The 14,715-nt window shown below is 39.7% G+C and overlaps 1 protein-coding gene across 1 annotated transcript; it reads right to left on the reverse strand.

The window, feature by feature from the left end:
* Positions 1–1,595: 1,595 nt before the first annotated feature.
* On the reverse strand, positions 1,596–12,413 carry LOC142992606 (transmembrane protease serine 9-like). Its single transcript, XM_076143093.1, has 13 exons — positions 12,340–12,413; positions 11,175–11,195; positions 10,557–10,719; positions 9,944–10,209; positions 8,937–9,085; positions 8,560–8,838; positions 6,424–6,528; positions 6,120–6,261; positions 5,232–5,252; positions 4,585–4,747; positions 4,011–4,279; positions 2,618–2,766; positions 1,596–2,519 (listed from the first exon to the last, which is right to left on the reverse strand). Exons 1-13 carry the CDS (start codon positions 12,389–12,391, stop codon positions 2,232–2,234), a joined length of 2,067 nt encoding a protein of 688 aa, XP_075999208.1. The 5' UTR covers positions 12,392–12,413; the 3' UTR covers positions 1,596–2,231.
* Between the last annotated feature and the right edge of the window lie 2,302 nt (positions 12,414–14,715).

Below are 14,715 nucleotides of genomic sequence, written 5' to 3' on the forward strand. Positions count from 1 at the left end.
ATACAGCCCACTTTGTTACCAATTAGAGTAACAAAGTGAAAAACAGGGAAATGATGGTGGCATAACATGCTTACGGGAGGCAGTAGCTGTAGAGCTTCCGCTTGGGAACCGGAGGGTCGCCAGTTCGAGTCACTGCCGAGGTGCCCCTGAGCAAGGCACCAAACCCTCAATTGCTCCCCCCTCTGTAATGGGTGGTAATGTGATGTAAGTCGCTTTGGATAAAAGCGTCTGCTAAATGATTGTAATGTAATGTAATGTGACCTGTGGAATTTAAAACAACAAATATCTCAAGGAAGTAAAAAGAGAGAACGTTATTCTTCTTACTTACCGCTCAATGAACAAGTGATGTGAGAGAGAAGAGCCGTCCACGATATCAATATTACAGGGACCTTCATCCTGTGATGTGAAGCCTGAACCTGATGAGCTGAACACAGCACCCACACTCAAAATTAAGACCAAATAAAGATGCAACAATGTATAGTTTGTAGTGAGAACAACAAAGCATTTGCAGAGACATGAATGATCTCCTAGCAGTTTAAATAGAATACATTAATGTCTGGCTAGGATTGATCCAGAACCCCTTCATGTTATGCTGTAACCCTTCTGAGGGTTTATTAGTTTACTTTGCATTAATTTACATTCGACGCATTGGGAAATGCTCTGTATGATGTCAATTGCTTGTTTGATGCCTTTAAGTATTTAAGGCTTTATTAAGGAAAAAAATAAAAACTAACCCAACAAGCAGCGACACATTGTGTCTAAAGTCATTATAAACTCAGCAGATCAGTTCAATCAGGGTTCGATACTCACCATCCGCCTCCATCACCTGGCAGCTCCTCCGCCTTCAGCACGGCGACGCATATCAAAACAAAGCCAATGTATGCATCAAGTAACACAGCAGCTTTATTTTCCATTCAAAATCGTATCAATGTAATGTAACGTAACTGTAATTTGATTTAGGACAAATTATCGCCGGTATCCCTCACGGCCACATATGGCAAGAATCGCCTTTTGCTTCCTGTAAAATATCATCATCCAATCAGAAACGACCACATTAATCCGGCCCGCCCACTGACCGTGGTGCGTTCATGATATATAGGAATATGTATGAAAGGTTTGTTAAAGTTTATTATTATTATTATTATTCATCACAATATGCAGGATTAAATGGACAGACTCTGCCCCAATGTGAGATTGCGACGTTCGATCAAGTCTAAGCAATGAGCAGAAATAATGTTTTTATATTTAGAAAGTAACAATTCAATCCATTATGATGGTAAAAGAAATAATGGTAACAGTCATTTTCCTGTTTTTGTCGGTTGATCAGAATTGAAAATATCTCTTAAATGCTGTCCTCACAAATATTTTTACTTCTGTCTTAACTGACAAAACCAGAAAACATCAATTTTTCAGATTTTTTTAAGAATTAGCAAATTTTGTTTTTATGATGTGCGAGGCTTTTATTCAAACCTAGAATACAGATTGTACCTTCTTTTCCCTTTTTTATTTTACGTCACGTTAACTCTGTTCAGAGAGAATCGTAATTTAACATCATACCACCAGAACTCCAGATAGTCGGGAAGAAAAACAAGTAGTCAGATTTACATTTTATTACATATCTGGCTATGTTTAATGGCAAAGCCATGCCTCAACATCAGTGCAAAAACATGTTAGCAGATTTGAGCGCTTTCCCTCATAAAAACACCAACATCCTTCATATATATATATATATATATATATATATATATATATATTTACTTGTATAAAATATGTACGCTCAACAGATACATCTCAATCACAGGTGCTACATGTAAGAATTTCAAGACAGTTTTGTTCTGGGTGGTGTGCTTCATACATGTGAACGCATCGCTCCTGCTGCATCACAGCTTCAAGATTCTAAAGTTTAAATCAAATGTTCATAAGAGGTCATATGAACAAGCCTTCATCTTATTGTGTCATTTTCACTGTTAAAGTGTGGGGAAATCATGCACAATTAACAGAGAGTCATCTTCTTGATTATTGTGAAACAATCTGACTGACTTTTCACCCCCATTACCAGAGAATTTAAGAAACACCAAATTTCACTCCGACATGTGCAATTATTTCACCCATTGGAGGATAATGTTTGCTTCATAAAAATAGGACAGAAAGACTGAATCTGGCATCAAATGGCTGCTAAACTGAAGTGTTGGTTTGATTCATTCTCCTGCACTGCAGCATTATTAAGGTTCTCATGAGAGAATATACAGAGAGAACAGAACATGTAAAATGGATACCAGCAGAGGAATGGAACAGGCCAGCTGATGAGAGGTTCCAGTTGAGGGAATTCCTTGAGGCGTAACAAAGACAAAGCCCGGTTGGTTGGTGATGATCTGGCTCTTGATCCAGGTCTCATACATGGACACTCTGGCATAGACTCCCGGGAAACCAGGCTTAGCACAATCTAAGCCGAAACTCACAACTCCAGCCTCTATCCACCGATCACCTTCCTTGACCACCAGGGGACCGCCGGAATCCCCCTGCACAGGTAACGAGGTAACGTACAGCTGTAGGTAACATCTCATAGTCTAGAGATTTAAAGAGATGATCACTAGGTGATCAGTTATTACTAGCTTACCTGACAGGAGTCCTTTCCTCCCTGTTCTAAGCCGGCACAGATCATGTTACTTGTGATTGTAAAGACTCCCTCATACGATGTAGCACACTGACTGTTGGTTGTGATAGGAACATCCACTTCCTGCAGCTTCCCTGGAAATGGTAAGTTAACTGAAAGAGGAAAGAGGGAATCTCCTAGGTTAAGTTACACTGATAAGGATTCATTAAGTTTGAAATACTCAAACTAGGTTTGAACATAATAACATCTGTTTGCTAAAGGTTACTCAAAGTGCTTTTCCATAGACATTTGGAATGGATTTCCAGAGCAAAGAGCCTGGGTCATGGCCAGAAAAGTGAGGCCTGTTTATGCCCCAGGAGGCTGCTGGTCTAGTGTGAAGGAACCTGTGAAGTCAGGGGCTGAGGCATGCAAAATGCATCAAACAGCACTTGAGTTTGTTTGTTAGCCTAAATCCACATGTGGCAAAAGAACTTTCCACTTGTGGTCTTCTCTTTACAAATATAACAAAATGACAGAATTCAGCCAAACTGACGGTCAGTAATCTGCAGAGGAGACAAACACATATTTGGGAATGGTTTCATAGAGGGAAATCCAGGATAATTTAGACAAAGAGCGTCAACCTCCTGTCAATTGTCCAAACCCTCAAACTTGTGGAAACCTGGTGTGTGTCTTATAAAGGTACCAGGGTAGTACTGGCACCTTTTCTATGGAAAGACACAGAAAAACAGCAGCACAGCCAATATCAAGCCAGGATTTTATCAGTTTTACCTTGATCTGTTAAAAAGATTCATTACATTTACATTACATTACCATCATTTGGCAGACGCTTTTATCCAAAGCGACTTACATTACATTACCACCCTTCGCAGAGGGGGGAGCAATTGAGGGTTCGGTGCCTTGCTCAGGGGCACCTCGGCAGGGGCTCGAACCGGCAACCCTCCGGTTCCCAAGCGGAAGCTCTACCCACTGAGCCACTGCCTACCTGAATTCATTGTGCTAATTCATTGTTTAGTGGGATATTCTTCTGGTTCTTTATCCAAAAATGTAAAAAAAAAAATGCTCACAAACATGTTGGAGTCACAAGGAAAGTAACTAGAACAGTATCGACCTTATGCATCTTTTTGGACTCGTCTGTACATGTTGTACTGTTATTCCCATCTCTGTTTGACAGTGATGCACCATGCTGAACCTGACCCAATCCTCCCTCCCTTCACCTCAGACTGCACTCTGATTGGCTGATTAACTTGAAGCATCTCAGTGCATTTTGGAATGCATTCCATTGATTAGATTAGATTAGATTAGATTCAACTTTATTGTCAATGAGCAGGTACAGGTACAAGCCAATGCGCTGTCTTCATAGAAAAAGTTTTTGTAAAGAGTTGTAAACAAGTCTCACCACCCGTTTGAGTTGCCCCCCAGCCAGTGATCCAAGTAATCGTCCCGGACCCGAGGTCACCGCCCTCCGCCATCAGACACACAGGTTTGATGAAATCGTTGAATGTAACAGGTGAGCTCAGTTTCAACAAGGCCATGTCGTTGTCGTTGGTATTGCTTTTGAAGAGAGGATGTCTGACGAGCTGGCTCACTGATTTGGACACCTCGTTAGTATTTGTGCCAAATAGGTTTTCACGTCCAAGGGAAACAGTCAACCCAGATATGCTGGAGCTGAAGAAAAACACAACGAGTGAGTGATGGCAATGTGTGAGCTCCATTTGCAGCTCATTATCAAAATTCAAATACAATCGAAAAATGTTTTTTTCTCTCCAAGGTGGGTTATTTCTGTGTGATGAGGAGTAAATAAGTGAAATTATGAGCAATTACAACACATTTATTAACATTTTCATATTTTTATTTCCTTTTTTAAAATTTCGATACAGCAAAATATTTATATTTATCAATTAAATGACTTGCTTTATAGCTGCATTTTGTTTCCTCTTTGTGCTGCTTGTTCAGTGTGTAATCAATCTCACCGGGGGAAACAGTGAGCAGCAGTCAGGATCCACTCATTGTTTATCAGGGAGCCTCCACAGAAATGTCTCCCAGACTTCTGCAGGCTGACCTGCCAGGGCCACGCGCCTGCAGCAGCGTCTACTCCACCCACGATCTTTGTGTTCAGCGGTGCTTTGCCACAAACTGTTGGGAGGAATACAGAACATACTGGAATCTCATTCTCAGTTTGACCCTGAAAACATGAAAGCTTGCAAAACGTCTCAGGAAAGTCATGTTTGAAAATCTTTGGAAACTGAACCAGAAAGATTTATATTTGGATTTAAATCTGTTTATTTGCTAGAATATACAGAGGCGTTGCATTCAAGGTCGGGTCACTCACTCAGTCACTCACATTCTGACTCACTCACAGAGTTAATCTACCATTCCCTCACCCATTCATTCGTTCACATTGTTACTCACTCTCCCATCCAGTAACACACTACATCATCTATTCATTCATCCATTCTCACACACCCATTCACTCATTCACACACTCATTTATACACTCATTTCCTGACTCAATCACCCATCCAGTCACTCGCTTGCTCACGCTCTCATTTGCTTTCTCGCCATCTCCTCGCTCACTCGCTCACCCACAGCAAGGCAGCTGAATGAATGAATATCTTACCATCTAGCTGTGCCTTGGTACCTGCAGGGAGACATAATGACTGTTAGCTCAGGAATGCATGACCAAAACAATGCAACCGGTTTTCTGTGTTAACAATGGTGGCTATGGGATGCAACAGGTAACATTCACTCTGTCACTCTGTCACTCTGTCACTTCTGCTTAATACACCTGTTCTGCTTCTATCTATAGCCTTGAGATCCTGCTCAACTTGTTCATTATAATTACTGAAAACAACTTAGTGCAGCTAATTTGCTTGAAGACCTCAGGCATTATACTTTCATCAAGCTACCTGTCAGGATTATCCGTCAGTTAATCATTGTGTCGTGTTAATTTGACCCTAGATAAGGAATTTCATGTTAAAACAAAAGTCCTATCAAAGGGGTGAGTACTTAGTTGCAGAACTTGTTTGTCTTCCTTGTGCGTTAGATACAACAGATTAGAAACTTGTAAGTATGCCCCATTTTATCCAGGCATATAAATAAAAGGATAAAATAAATGATATCTTAGTAAAAGTCAATGATTCATGAATGTCCTCATCAGTAGACAAACACAATGAAATAGAAAAGTCAAATTGTTGTCTCAAGCTAAAATCTAAACCGTATATCTCGCTCGGGTATACACAAAATTACAAATTGTGAGTTGGTATAAACAATGATTCCAACCTTATGGACAACAGTATATACATACACTGTTGACCATAAATTTGGAATAAAAAATCATTAACATTGAAGTAATCCTTACTAGTAGACAAACACTGAAATAGAAACATCTGTTAATTTAGCAAATTTCCCTTACTTAACGTCTATATGAATTAAATTATTAAAACATGGATTTTCCTGTGACAAAGTTGTCCTTCTACAGAAAAAGAGGATTTTTAACAGCACTCACCTGTGACCATAAAGGCCGTCAGTGTTACACAAGCAAACAGACTGAGCTCCATAACGTTACTCTGCTGACTGCGTCCTCTAACAGGTGAGGCAGGTGAGTCGTCTCTGTGTAGAAGTAGGTGTGCCCTCACGAAACTCCATTCCTGAGTCACAGAGGTTAATGCTGAGATCACACTGACTTTCTTACCAAACCATATAGGATTGTTTTATTATACTGAGTTGTAGTTTATAATACAGCCCACTTTGTTACCAATTAGAGTAACAAAGTGAAAAACAGGGAAATGATGGTGGCATAACATGCTTACGGGAGGCAGTAGCTGTAGAGCTTCCGCTTGGGAACCGGAGGGTCGCCAGTTCGAGTCACTGCCGAGGTGCCCCTGAGCAAGGCACCGAACCCTCAATTGCTCCCCCCTCTGTAATGGGTGGTAATGTAATGTAAGTCGCTTTGGATAAAAGCGTCTGCTAAATGATTGTAATGTAATGTAATGTGACCTGTGGAATTTAAAACAACAAATATCTCAAGGAAGTAAAAAGAGAGAACTTTATTCTTCTTACTTACCGCTCAATGAACAGGTGATGTGAGAGAGAAGAGCCGTCCACGATATCAATATTACAGGGACCTTCATCCTGTGATGTGAAGCCTGAACCTGATGAGCTGAACACAGCACCCACACTCAAAATTAAGACCAAATAAAGATGCAACAATGTATAGTTTGTAGTGAGAACAACAAAGCATTTGCAGAGACATGAATGATCTCCTAGCAGTTTAAATAGAATACATTAATGTCTGGCTAGGATTGATCCAGAACCCCTTCATGTTATGCTGTAACCCTTCTGAGGGTTTATTAGTTTACTTTGCATTAATTTACATTCGACGCATTGGGAAATGTTCTGTATGATGTCAATTGCTTGTTTGATGCCTTTAAGTATTTTAGGCTTTATTTATTTTATTTTATTTTAGGAAAAAAATAAAAACTAACCCAACAAGCAGCGACACATTGTGTCTAAAGTCATTATAAACTCAGCAGATCAGTTCAATCAGGGTTCGATACTCACCATCCGCCTCCATCACCTGGCAGCTCCTCCGCCTTCAGCACGGCGACGCATATCAAAACAAAGCCAATGTATGCATCAAGTAACACAGCAGCTTTATTTTCCATTCAAAATCGTATCAATGTAATGTAACGTAACTGTAATTTGATTTAGGACAAATTATCGCCGGTATCCCTCACGGCCACATATGGCAAGAATCGCCTTTTGCTTCCTGTAAAATATCATCATCCAATCAGAAACGACCACATTAATCCGGCCCGCCCACTGACCGTGGTGCGTTCATGATATATAGGAATATGTATGAAAGGTTTGTTGAAGTTTATAATTTCATCACAATATGCAGGATTAAATGGACAGACTCTGCCCCAATGTGAGATTGCGACGTTTGATCAAGTCTAAGCAATGAGCAGAAATAATGTTTCTATATTTAGAAAGAAACAATTCAATCCATTTTTATGGTAAAAGAAATAATGGTAACAGTAATTTTCCTGTTTTTGTCAGTTGATCAGAATTGAAAATATCTCTCACTGCTGTCCTCACAAATATTTTACTTCTGTCTTTACTGATGTAAACAAACTTTTAACAACACCAGAAAACACACATTTTTCAGACCATTTCAAGAATTAGCAAATTTTGTTTTTATGATCTGCGAGGCTCTTATTCAAACCTAGAATACAGATTGTACCTTCTTTTCCCTTTTTTATTTTACGTCACGTTAACTCTGTTCAGAGAGAATCGTAATTTAACATCATACCACCAGAACTCCAGATAGTCGGGAAGAAAAACAAGTAGTCAGATTTACATTTTATTACATATCTGGCTATGTTTAATGGCAAAGCCATGCCTCAACATCAGTGCAAAAACATGTTAGCAGATTTGAGCCATTTCCCTCATAAAAACACCAACATCCTTCATATATATATATATATATATATTTACTTGTATAAAATATGTAAGCTCAACAGATTTTGACATTTTTTGTTCTGGGTGGTGTGCGTCATACATGTGAACGCATCGCTCCTGCTGCATCACAGCTTCAAGATTCTTAAGTTTAAATCAAATGTTCATAAGAGGTCATATGAACAAGCCTTCATCTTATTGTGTCATTTTCACTGTTAAAGTGTGGGGAAATCATGCACAATTAACAGAGAGTCATCTTCTTGATTATTGTGAAACAATCTGACTGACTTTTCACCCCCATTACCAGAGAATTTAAGAAACACCAAATTTCACTCCGACAGGTGCAATTATTTCACCCATTGGAGGATAATGTTTGCTTCATAAAAATAGCACAGAAAGACTGAATCTGGCATCAAATGGCTGCTAAACTGAAGTGTTGGTTTGATTCATTCTCCTGCACTGCAGCATTATTAAGGTTCTCATGAGAGAATATACAGAGAGAACAGAACATGTAAAATGGATACCAGCAGAGGAATGGAACAGGCCAGCTGATGAGAGGTTCCAGTTGAGGGAATTCCTTGAGGCGTAACAAAGACAAAGCCCGGTTGGTTGGTGATGATCTGGCTCTTGATCCAGGTCTCATACATGGACACTCTGGCATAGACTCCCGGGAAACCAGGCTTAGCACAACCTAAGCCGAAACTCACAACTCCAGCCTCTATCCACCGATCACCTTCCTTGACCACCAGGGGACCGCCGGAATCCCCCTGCACAGGTAACCAGGTAACGTACAGCTGTAGGTAACATCTCATAGTCTAGAGATTTAAAGAGATGATCACTAGGTGATCAGTTATTACTAGCTTACCTGACAGGAGTCCTTTCCTCCCTGTTCTAAGCCGGCACAGATCATGTTACTTGTGATTGTAGTGACTCCCTCATACGATGTAGCACACTGACTGTTGGTTGTGATAGGAACATCCACTTCCTGCAGCTTCTCTGGAAATGGTAAGCCAACTGAAAAAGGAAAGAGGGAATCTCCTAGGTTAAGTTACACTGATAAGGATTCATTAAGTTTGAAATACTCAAACTAGGTTTGAACATAATAACATCTGTTTGCTAAAGGTTACTCAAAGTGCTTTTCCATAGACATGGGGCATGAATTTCCACAGCAAAGAGGCTGCTGGTCTAGTGTGAAGGAACCTGTGAAGTCAGGGGCTAAGGCATGCAAAATGCATCAAACAGCACTTGAGTTTGTTTGTGAGCCTAAATCCACATGTGGCAAAAGAACTTTGACAACCACATATTTAGGAATGGGTTCATAGAGGGAAAAACCTAGGATAATTTAGACAAAGAGCGTCAACCTCCTGTCAATTGTCCAAACCCTCAAACTTGTGGAAACCTGGTGTGTGTCTTATAAAGGTACCAGGGTAGTCCTGGCACCTTTTCTATGGAAAGACACAGAAAAACAGCAGCACAGCCAATATCAAGCCAGGCTTTTATCAGTTTTACCTTGAAAGCAGATCTGTTAAAAAGATTCATTGTGCTAATTTGTTGTTCAGTGGGATATTCTTCTGGTTCAAAAATGTAAAAACAAAAATGCTCACAAACATGTTGGAGTCACAAGGAAAGTAACTAGAACAGTATCGACCTTATGCATCTTTTTGGACTCGTCTGTACATGTTGTACTGTTATTCCCATCTCTGTTTGACAGTGATGCACCATGCTGAACCTGACCCAATCCTCCCTCCCTTCACCTCAGACTGCACTCTGATTGGCTGATTCACTCGAAGCATCTCAGTGCATTTTGGAATGCATTCCATTGCGCTGTCTTCATAGAAAACGTTTTTGTAAAGAGTTGTAAACAAGTCTTACCATCCGTTTGAGTTGCCCCCCAGCCAGTGATCCAAGTAATCGTCCCGGACCCGAGGTCACCGCCCTCCGCCATCAGACACACAGGTTTGATGAAATCGTTGAATGAAACAGGTGAGCCCAGTTTCAACAAGGCCATGTCGTTGTCGTTGGTATCGCTATTGTAGAGAGGATGTTTGATGATCTGGCTCACTGATTTGGACTCGTTAGCATCTGAGCGAAATAGGTTTTCACGTCCAAGGGAAACATTCAACCCAGATATGTTGGAGCTGAAGAAAAACACAACGAGTGAGTGATGGCAATGTGTGAGCTCCATTTGCAGCTCATTATCAAAATTCAAATACAATTAAAAAAAAAAATTCTCTCCAAGGTGGGTTATTTCTGTGTGATGAAGAGTAAATAAGTGAAATTATGAGCAATTACAACACATTTATTAACATTTTCATATTTTTAAAAAATTTCGATACAGCTAAATATTTTATTTATCAATTAATTGACTTGCTTTTTACCTGTATGAAATTCTGTATTCATGCTTTATTCTATCACTTTAATATTACATTATAGCTGCATTTTGTTTCCTCTTTGTGCTGCTTGTTCAGTGTGTAATCAATCTCACCTGGGGAAACAGTGAGCAGCAGTCAGGATCCATTCATTGTTTATCAGGGAGCCTCCACAGAAATGTCTCCCAAACCTCTGCAGGCTGACCTGCCATGGCCACGCGCCTGCAGCAGCGTCTTCTCCACCTACGATCTTTGTGTTCAGCGTCGCATTGCCACAAACTGCAGGGAGGAATACAGAACTCATTCTCATTTTGACCCTGAAAACATGAAAGCTTGCAAAACGTCTCAGGAAAGTCATGTTCGAAAATCTTTGGAAACTGAACCAGAAATATTTATATTTGGATTTAGATCTGTATATTTGCTAGAATATACAGAGGCCTTGCATTTCAGTCACTCACATTCTGACTCACTCACAGAGTTAATCTACCATTCCCTCACCCATGCATTCGTTCACATTGTTACTCACTCTCCCATCCAGTAACACACTCCATCATCTATTCATTCATCCATTCTCACACACCCATTCACTCATTCACACACTCATTTATACACTCATTTCCTGACTCAATCACCCATCCAGTCACTCGCTTGCTCACGCTCTCATTTGCTTTCTCGCCATCTCCTCGCTCACTCGCTCACCCACAGCAAGGCAGCTGAATGAATGAATATCTTACCATCTAGCTGTGCCTTGGTACCTGCAGGGAGACATAATGACCGTTAGCTCAGGAAAGCATGACCAAAACAATGTACCGATTTTTCTCTGTTGTGTGAGCCTTGGGTTCGTTCTCAACTTCTTCATTGTAATTACGGAAAACAACTTAATGCAGCTTATTTGCTTGAAGACCTCAGGCATTATACTTTCATCAAGCTTCTACCTGTCAGGATTATCCGTCAGTTAATCATTGTGTCGTGTTTATTTGACCCTAGATAAGGATTAAGGATAATGATGTGCTATCTATCTGTGCCGTCAGTCCATGGTTTCCAGGTTGACATGGTTTCGATGGGCATATTTCCATTTCAAGTTGCAATACATTAGTTGATTCAAAGAGAACAAACAAAAGGTTGTTGCTCTTGTTTAAGAGCATCATTCACTTTATTACCATACTAAACCATCTGGCTGGTTTGGCATGAGGCCAGAGAAACAGAGCGTGACGCATAGCCCTTGGAATGACAAACAGAAACAATAATAAGCAGTTTCAACCTTAGTTGTGTGAATTAGCTGTATTTCTTTAGGTCCGCAGCCATAAGCAATTACTGAACCCAAACTGGCCCTTCTCATGGTAAAACAAAAGTCCTATCATAGGGGTGAGTACTCAGTTGCAGAACTTGTACGTCTTCCATGTGCGTTAGATACAACAGATTTGAAACTATGTATATGATTTTGGACTATTTATTTAACTCTTATTTGATTGTGATTGTAAGTATGCCCCCATTTTATCCAGGCATATAAATAAAATGATAAAATAAATGATATCTTAGTAAAAGTCAATGATTCATGAATGTCCTCATCAGTAGACAAACACAATGAAATAGAAAAATGAAATTGTTGTCTGAAGCTTAAATCTAAACCGTATATCTCGCTTGGTTATACACAAAATTACAAATTGTGAGTTGGTTGATTCCAACCTTATGGACAACAGTATATACATACACTGTTGACCATAAAGTTGGAATAAAAAATCATTAACAATGAAGTAATCCTTACTAGTAGACAAACACTGAAATAATTTAGCAAATTTCTCTTACTTAGCGTCTATATGAATTAAATTATTAAAACTTGGACTTTCCTGTGACAAAGTTGTCCTTCTACAGAAAAAGAGGATTTTTAACAGCACTCACCTGTGACCATAAAGGCCGCCAGTGTTACACAAGCAAACAGACTGAGCTCCATAACGTTACTCTGCTGACTGCGTCCTCTCATCGGTGGGGCAGGTGAGTCGTCTCTGTGTAGAAGTAGGTGTGCCCTCCGGAACTCCATCCCTGACCATATAGGATTGTTTTATTATACTGAGTTGAAGTTTATAATACAGCCCACTTTGTTACCAATCAGAGAAACAAAGTGAAAAACAGGTAAATGATGGTGTGAGATGAGGCTGAAACAGTTCTTACTTTAAATAGGGCATCGTTGTTATGCAACTTTCAGATGGGAAACACAGAACAAGGAGTTTGACATATCAAATACAGTTTAATAATCTTATATAACTATGGTTCAGTATGTGTTAAAGTGCCTGCCAATCTGAGGAGAGACGCCAACACCTATCATAGGCTTTCTGCCGCTTAAGCAGGAAAGAAGTGAGACAATGCTGTGATGAGAGACTGTTTGCAGGTAACTGCTGTACTTAATTAGCTTTTGCGAGCTTTTGTTCTTAAGCATGGTATTTATATTTTTTGCACATAATTACCTTTACTTACTTAATCCATACTTTTGCCCTTGTGTGTGTGTGTGTGTACTACTCTTGTGAAATACAACAGTGAATCGAATAATGGATCAAGAAATATGCCAAAATATTAATCAGAATAAAGTCACAATGCTTCTGCGATGAACGATTTTACATTTAATCCCTCAGAACATTTATAATCTACAGAAACTATTTTGATATTTAAGTAAAATGAATCAATAGTTAAATGATTTTTGCTGGGGTATCTTTTCACCCCCGGCCACATTCCGGTTTACTCCAGGTGTCCAAACACGTGCTGGTCTGAATGTCCCTCTGGTGCGAGTGTGTTTAACCTGTGACAGAGTGGCATCAAGGCGGCTGAGTTTTTCCTATTGATTAAATGTCACGTCAAGTCAACAATAAAGCAATACATGTTAATCACATGCTGGTCAGGGCAAAATCTAACGTTCAACATCATAAAAGAAACTGCACATGAATTAGTGTGACGTCCGTTGCCACAAACTCTCCTTATCAGTTCAAGAGATGTTTAACCTCCTTCCCAGAACAGTGTGGTTGTGCGCGGGTGTGTTTGTCTTTGTGTGCCGGTGTGTTTGATTATCTGTTCTATTTATATGGTAGGGTGAGGCAGTGGCTCAGTGGGTAGTGCTTCCGCTTGGGAACCGGAGGGTCGCCGGTTTGAGCCCCTGCCGAGGTGCCCCTGAGCAAGGCACCGAACCCTCAATGGCTCCCCCCTCTGCGAAGGGTGGTAATGATATGTAAGTCGCTTTGGATAAAAGCGTCTGCCAAATGGTCGTAATGTAATGTAATGTAATTTATCTTAACACAGTGGAGAACACATTTAAAAGCTAACAAAGTATTTGTCGCCTGAATATTATTCCTGTTTAATTCACAACTATACCGTTACCAGACGTTGTTGCATGAACGCATATTGTTTAAGTATTCAAAGCTCGACATTTCAAGAAACAGGGACATGGACTTTTTCTTGTTGTAGTTTTCATCTTTGTAGATTCACGATTTAACTAATAGCGAATAACATTAATTTCTTCTACAGCAGGGGGCTGAACAAACCAGATGAGGCTTTGGTTTACATTACATTACATTACACACATTACAGTCATTTAGCAGAGGCTTTTATCCAAAGCAACTTCCAATAAGTGCGTTCAACATAGGTAGATAAAAGAACTTCAGGTTACAGGTTTATGGTGCTGTTGTTCAGGCTGCCAATCTCATGGGTGACATGTCAAGAAGTGTTCTTGCTTCCTTATTGGAATCAACGCAGACAAAGCCAGGAAAGATTTATTGGGTTCAGAGTAAAGGTTTTATGTTTCCTTGTAAATATGTTTATGTTCCCTTCTAAATATTTTAATTTAGCCCATTAGTTTACCACTGTAAGCCACTAAAGAAGATTCATCAATTTTAATTTAAATGTCGTTTGACTAGGTTGACATAAATCTATATGAGAGAATTAAAATGATAAAATAAAGTGTTTAAGTGCTATATAGAAACCCAATTTTTTTATTGCCTAAATTTGTACTTTTATTATTTGACGGGTTTAGCCAATGTGAAATGTTCTGTTCTGTATAAAGAAAGTATTGAAAAGCAGAATGCCTGCTGCACGTAGTTTCGTTTCATATGGTTTAGTTATCCTGAGCCCAATATTTAAATATTTTTCCACGCTTGACGTCACAGTCCCCCTGCAGTTCACAGACTTCAGCAGGCTCGACTTTATGAAACATGGCCAACAGATGTGGTGTATTGCAAAAAAATAACGATTAACTAAAGCCTTCGAGGAATTACTAATATTATCTTGGTCGAT

The sequence above is a fragment of the Genypterus blacodes genome, unplaced genomic scaffold (genome assembly GCF_046128005.1).
Source record: "Genypterus blacodes isolate CSIRO-AG114 ecotype Tasmania unplaced genomic scaffold, CSIRO-AGI_Gbla_v1 ptg000022l_1, whole genome shotgun sequence".
Taxonomy (NCBI): domain Eukaryota; kingdom Metazoa; phylum Chordata; class Actinopteri; order Ophidiiformes; family Ophidiidae; genus Genypterus; species Genypterus blacodes.